This window comes from Cynara cardunculus, unplaced genomic scaffold (genome assembly GCF_001531365.2).
Source record: "Cynara cardunculus var. scolymus isolate 2C unplaced genomic scaffold, CcrdV1 Un_Scaffold_3380, whole genome shotgun sequence".
Classification (NCBI taxonomy): domain Eukaryota; kingdom Viridiplantae; phylum Streptophyta; class Magnoliopsida; order Asterales; family Asteraceae; genus Cynara; species Cynara cardunculus.
The window spans coordinates 3,774-10,858 of NW_020201451.1; the positions used below are offsets into that span (position 1 = coordinate 3,774).

A 7,085-nucleotide genomic window follows, 5' to 3' on the forward strand; every position below is an offset into this window, starting at 1 on the left:
AATATAATAATAAAAAGTTGGATTTCTTTGTCTCTCTTTCCCTCCCTCCCTCTATTTTGGAGAATGGTTTTAGAGAATCTTTGGTAGCAAAAAACTTGCTCAGAACTCTAAAATCTCCATTTTAGAGAATGTGTTGGAGTGATTTTAAGTGATATCTCTTGTTGACGAATATTTTGAAGTGTTATTTGTCGTTTTAATCTAAATGCATAAACATGGTTTTATTTTCTAAATGTTAAAACGATGCAGGACTCGTTAAGAATTCAAGTACGTTTCAGAGAAATTAAGGAGAAAGGAAAAATATGCTAGGATTTAACAAGGTTCCGCAAAGATACCTTCCAACAATGTTAGAGATCTTCAATATTAATAAAGCAAGAAGAGGAATAAGTTCTTTTATCAAAATGGGACATATTAGTGAAAAGAATATCAGACATTCTAATCGTGGAACAGGGACGCCTTATCATGATGAAACCAGTTAATCTTGATACAAGATTTTAAATCATGTGCGATCTCAATAGGTTCTGTATCCCAAAATTATGTTGTATGTTTGACTCTTTCTACTGAATCACCTTTACTTCTCCCAGGAACAAGTTCGACTTTTAAGTAAGCATGTGCTTTTATGGAAAATGAAATGGTAGCGTATGTTGACTTCCACTTCCACCATGAGGTATGCCTCAATGAATTGAAGGATATATATACATAGCATATGCATATGTCATCGTAAGTCTCCTTGGGAGTTCCATCAAACAAATCTTCATTTTCCCAACCCATTACATCCTCGATAGTAATTACATCAGACTTGCTGGCAAAAATCCCAGCAACTTTAATGCATATTAAGAATCCACTGAATTCATTGTACCAATTCCTTGGAAGCTCTAACATTAATCTTCTCCTTGCAAAGTCTCTTGTTGGAATGTTTTCGGCATCAAAAAAGAGACTGATGGAGTTATCTTTTCCCTATCATGATGAATATTATTTTGTTTCAGTCTACCTATACAAATTAATTAATATTGAAATTCAACAWSAAGATATAAAGAGTCATACCTGAAGCATCGATTGTACTTTTCTRTGAACATCACCYGATATACTCTTCATTRAAAATGAGATTCTCCACAACCATTTAAGATTTATTGGAAGATCTACAATTTTAAGCTTGTTGCACCCATATGCTCGGAGAACAGCTATGCTTGATGGGAGATCYGGTAATTCTACAAGGTTACAACAAAATGAYARGTCGAGGAATTTTAGACCACGAAGTYGCAAGAGGCTACTGCAACRCAATCGTGAWAAATTATTTTCTTGTAGGTCTAATACTAGTAGGTTGGATAATTCGCAAAGAATAGCTGAGATGTCTCCACTTATTAAATTGCACGAACCAAGACCCAACCTTCTCWAGGAAGGTGGAAAMCCAAGAAATTTCATGCTTGCGATGCYTGGTTGAAGATTCTTGAARGATGTATTATATAAATTAAGCACCTCTAAACAACCTTTTAGATCAAAGAGGCCCTCTGCTGGTATCTTAAGCTCTCTACAACCTTGGATATGAAACTCTTTCAAATGTTTTAAGCTATGGAAGTTGCCTTCAATACTCTTTAGACTTTCGCAACATAGCAAATCAAGAGAAAGAAGGTTGGTACAATATTTTCCGATTGACGAGGGAACAACTTTTATTCTAGTTCCCACCAAAGATAGCTCTACCATGTTATCCATGTTCATTTAGATCTCTGGGAACATGCAAAGTTGAGAGCACCAAGAGAAAACAAGAGTCTCCAACTTTTTCATCCCTCTAATGGGTGGAAACATTTTAAGGCTCGTACAATATGACATGTCCACGGAAATAATCCTTTCATGATATCCAATTGATGGATGAACATCTGTTAACTTGCGACAAGTGTTGAGTATTATTCTTTCAAGACGTGGAAGTCCGTGAAAATTTGGTGTCCTAATAAGGTTTAGGCAACCAGTGAGGTCGAGCACTTTCAAATTTGGTAGATGTTGTCGTATACAATTACACACAAGTCAACAATGGCAAAATATATTTTAGTAGCATAGAGTGTTTAGAAGCTAGGATACAGAAAGATAGAAAGAAAGTAACATAAATTAAATATATTATTCCAAAAACAAATAAAAATGGGCCATGTATCATTCAAATGTAACTTCAAAACTAAGAATTCAATGCCTGTCGACTCTTAACATTTAGTTCTTCTAGGAAATTTTAAACTAAATTAGATTTAAAATCGAACACAAATAACATTCATATGTAAAAAGGGTCACACTTAGCTACTTATATATTCTAATCACGTTAACATCATATTCTACCCCCTTCATATAAGTAAATAGAATATATTCTATAAATTACTCATATTTATAATTTATCATCCACTTAATGAGAAAAACAAAAAGAGTTACCTTTTCACCCTCCCAAAGTTGCTCTAGAAAGAATGAATCCAATTGTAGATAAGAAAGCTTAGTTGGTTGAAAATTTCTTGGCAATGAAGTTGCTGGATATCCAAAGCAAGAAATCCATCGAAGTTCCTTCATGTTTGCAACAGCATGAGGAAAACTACATGGAACCTCCCCCCATGTCCTACGTTCCAGTTCCCACGTACCCCGAACTTCTAATGCTTCAATCCAGTGATTTTCCTGTGATAGAGGAACAAAATGGTGTTAGGGTTGATTTAAAGTATTATCTTTATGGTATACATATATGCATATATAATTTATATACATAGCTAGATTAAACATTACGGTCCTTGCCTCTTCTAGCAGAGAACATATCGTTACAACATCTTCCCGCCGCCAAACCCTGCTGTGTTTTTCAGGATTTTGGGGGTCTTTCTCTCGAACGACGCGGTGTCCCATTTCTTGTATCAGATCATGCATATCAAACCTTCCTTCTTCTGTCACAGTTATAAGAGCCTTTTGTATTAGTTCTTTTACTCCTATATCTGGGTGTAAACCACAAGCTTTAAGTATCACCATTGCCTCAACTTTCTCTTCTCTCCTAAGAAAACATGCAATTTCTAGGAACAACTCTTTCACAAGGGGTTCAAGTCCATCATAGCTAATTTTTAGTTGTTCCACAATTTTACCATATGGGATATCTTTTAGTCTGGTCAAGGCGCTCACCCACTCACTCCCGTCTTTGTCACAAAGAAACAAACCCATAACTTTAAGTGCTAACGAGAGCCCACCAGCATAAGAAACAACCTCTTTCGAAAGACTATCAAAATCTTCTATGCGGTTATCATGCCCGAGTGCATGCTTGCTAAATAGCTTCATGGCCTCATCATCATTTAACAAGCTAATATCGTATATCACATTTACTTTGCGAACTTTCAATAAATGTTGATCTCTAGTTGTGATTATAATTCTGCTTCCTTCATTAAACYAATCATGTGAAGCCAACGCCTTTAGCWGGTTAGCATCATCRACATCATCAAGAACCAACAAGACCTTTTTACGACGAAGCCTACTCTTTATCAACTTTCTTACATCTCCAACTAAATCCTCTTTTTTTTGCCTCAAAGTACGTGAGAGAATTTCTTTTTGCAATTCCTCCAAACCATGCTTGCGTGATTCTTCCCGAATGTTTTTCACAAAGCAACAACCATCAAACTTACTAGATATTTCATCATAAATAGCATATGCAAGAGTAGTCTTACCACCACCACCAAGCCCCCATATTCCAACCATCAGCACACCTTGTGAATCAATTGCTAACTTTGATTTCAAATCTTGTAGGCGATTCTCCATTCCAATCAGGTCTTCATTGTCGCTTGGAATTGCTATACACAATCTTTCTACAATTTCTTTAACAATGTTTTTGATGAATATTGTCTCGGGCGTGGACATTGGATATACAAAAATAAATAATAGATGCTCCAATTAGAGTTTTTACTTGATTTTTTCTACTTTGTATGGATGGGTTGTAGTTGTACATTCTCTAGAAATATGGGATTAATATGAAAGGTTTGGCTTTAATTATCCTTTGGAAGCTTATATGATGCAAGTATAATTGTCTTGTAAAGTACAAACACCTTAAGCATTAATTATATTTTTAGAATGAAAAAAAATAAGATTACCCATAAGGGACATGTCCAGATAGGTGCCCTGCTTCCGTAAGTGCTTTTCTCCAAGATTCAACGTTTTTCTTCTCTGACTCGTGTGTGGAAAATGCTTCTCCATATTTCCTTTTTTGATTTCGAATTTCYGAGGGATCAACATGATAAAATATGGGAATAACAATTTGGTCTCTCTCAACCTTGCATTTCATAATATGTTCAAGTTCTTGCAAGCACCAAGAAGAATGGGCATAGTTTTCAGAGAATACAACGATAGCAATATGTGAGTCTTCAATAGCCTTCAAAAGTGATGGACGGATGGATGTGAATTGATGATATGATAGTACGAAGAGGTTGAAGAAGAGAGATGGATGTGAAATTGATGATATGATAGTACGAAGAGGTTGAAGAAGAGAGATGGANTGATATGATAGTACGAAGAGGTTGAAGAAGAGAGATGGATGTGAAATTGATGATATGATAGTACGAAGAGGTTGAAGAAGAGAGATGGATGTGAATTGATGATATGAGATGTGAGACTACGCGTTTGCTCCACCACATTTTAGAGGAAATTTCCTGCAGCTTGTCTATTAATTTAAACACGATTCGTTTGCAGCCCCACCACATTTTAAAGGTCTAACAAAGGAGACACGGAATAAATTCCACGGAAAATTAAATAAATGAATTTGAAATTCAATAAATTAATAAAATATAAACACTAATTGATTCAGAATTAAATAAATTAATTCCTCAAGTGAAGAAAATCAATCACGATATCTCATATTAATTGATCCATCAAACAAGGAGAAGCCTTTGCATTTTTCCCGTTTTCATATTGCAACAAACTTTCAAGATAATCCTCTTTTACGTATATACGTAAATAACAGATAAATAATTCACCGATTCACAAAATGGAAAGCATACATTAAAGAAACAAAATCGAATCAATGCCCAAATCCCTAAATTAGGCAATCACGAAATCAGGATTCGCAATAATTAAAGAAACGGGTCCGAACATCTTTCTGCGATTATATTGAATATGGTAGTGGAAAGTGAATGTAGAGCTTCATTAAAGAAGATACTGTAAATCCAAGTTTACCCGTTTTGCGTTTTCATACAACCCACAACCAACATATCCCTCCATAAGTGTCCTCAGAATGTGCTTAGGTTGTTCTTTTGATTAATCCAATTCTCTATGAACTACAGAAAGGATCACCAATTAGCTTGATTTAAAAGTGTCCGCGTGCGTTACAACAAAATTGATTTTAATGGACGTCTAAAATATAAAAACATCCTCAAAAAATACTTTATAGGAGTGTTTATAGGACCAAACCAAAAGGCGTCCCTCTAAAAAGTGTTACAATAGGTTTATAAAACATTTTTAGACGTTTTAACAAAAAAATTATAACACTTTTAAAATAAAGTGTCATATTTTACTATTTTATACGACACTTTTTCCTATAAACAGAAGTGTCCTATAAATAGGTAGTTCATGGTACACTTCTCAAAAGTGTTATATAAAATGGCTAATAAGACACTTTATTCTAAAAACATCCTATAAACCTATTGTAACGTATTTAAATAAGACGTTTTGTAGTTCGGTTCTCTGAATCACTAAGAGATGAATCTTGTTTGGTAAAAATAAAAGTCTGCCTCTTGATGGTTACAAAATCCTTTGAATAATTTTGCATCTTGGACCTCCTTAACTATCCAATGCCATAATTTCATGTTGAACGATTACCAAACAATATATTTCATTTTGCATTTATATCATAAGAAACTCTTAATCACTTGGACCACTTAATCATTTCGTACAAAACCATTCAACAACTGTCAAACAGTCCTAACAGATGTTTTCAATTTTCTTTAGAATGGAGGATCGAAATTCAAAATCTTAATATTCAAGTCTAATAGCTTCTAAACATTTAATCTCATTTAGGATTTCTTTGTCTCTCTCTCCTACTTTAGAAAAAGGTTTTTATAGAACATTTGGAAGCAAAAACTTGCTCAAAATCCCTAAAATCTCCATTTTAGAAAATGTGTTTGAGATGATTTTAGGTGGTGTTTTTTATCAGGTCTCCTCGAAAAAAGAAAAACAAATAAACCTAAATGCAGAAACATGGTTTTGTTATCTAAATGAATGTTAAAACGATGCAAAACACGTTAAGAAATGATGTAGGTTTCAGAGAAATTAAGGAGAAAGGGAAAAAATGCTAAGATTTAACAAGGTTCTGCAAAGATGCATAGCCTTCCAGCAAAGTTAGAGATTTTCACTAAAGCAACAAGAGGAATATATTTGATGGCATTCAGGTCTGTAATATTTGTTTTTTCTTGTTGGTGACTTTAAAGTTGTTATAAAAAAATGCATTAATCTATTTGATGGTTCCTGACTATAGTCCATGTGTACTTTTTATCTTTAATTCATGTAATTTAGAGGCCTCTGAAGACTTTCGCAAAACGATCAGGTGATGTCTACATCCCTTGTGGTGTATCTGTCCCAACACTTGACAAGGACATCCTTTGGGAATTTCAACCCAAAAATCTCTTGATAAAGTGGAGTTGTCTTGACAATGAATTTTTACAAAAGTATTTTTTTTAATGCTCAAGGCTGTAAATCTCTTGATTTGTCTTGATTTAATGTTAAGTGTGCATAAATGTTAGAACCATTTCGGAAAAAATGTTATTTTTTCATGTTATAGGGAGTGTGGTGATGGTTTCTTTTCCGATGCTGAATATGATACATTATGAACCCTGACTAATATGTATGTATGTATGTATGTATGTATACACACACATATGTAGATATATGCAATTACATTGTTCTTTTTAAGTTTCAAAATGCAGTATGTCTTTTTTTATTCTTCTTTTATCTAATCCCCATACTTGTGTTTATTTGTTTATATAGGTCTCAAGACAACAATCACAATTGAGGGTTGTAAAGAACTTGTATACCAGTACAATACTTATCAAAAGGTTGGAGATGATGCAGGTAGTATACAATACTTATCAAAAGGTTGGAGATGA

The 7,085-nt window shown here is 34.0% G+C and overlaps 1 protein-coding gene across 1 annotated transcript in view; it reads right to left on the minus strand.

Annotated features, from left to right (window-relative positions):
* Nucleotides 1-2,406: 2,406 nt before the first annotated feature.
* Nucleotides 2,407-7,085, minus strand: part of LOC112503607 (TMV resistance protein N-like) — a gene marked incomplete at its 3' end in the record, with an annotated part of 7,677 nt that continues 2,998 nt past the window's right edge. The window contains exons 2-4 of the mRNA XM_025107612.1: nucleotides 4,094-4,600; nucleotides 2,746-3,879; nucleotides 2,407-2,640 (exon numbers count right to left, since the gene is read on the minus strand). Of these exons, the coding sequence (XP_024963380.1) occupies nucleotides 2,407-2,640; nucleotides 2,746-3,879; nucleotides 4,094-4,600 (1,875 nt within the window). The remainder of the gene's footprint in view (nucleotides 2,641-2,745; nucleotides 3,880-4,093; nucleotides 4,601-7,085) is intronic.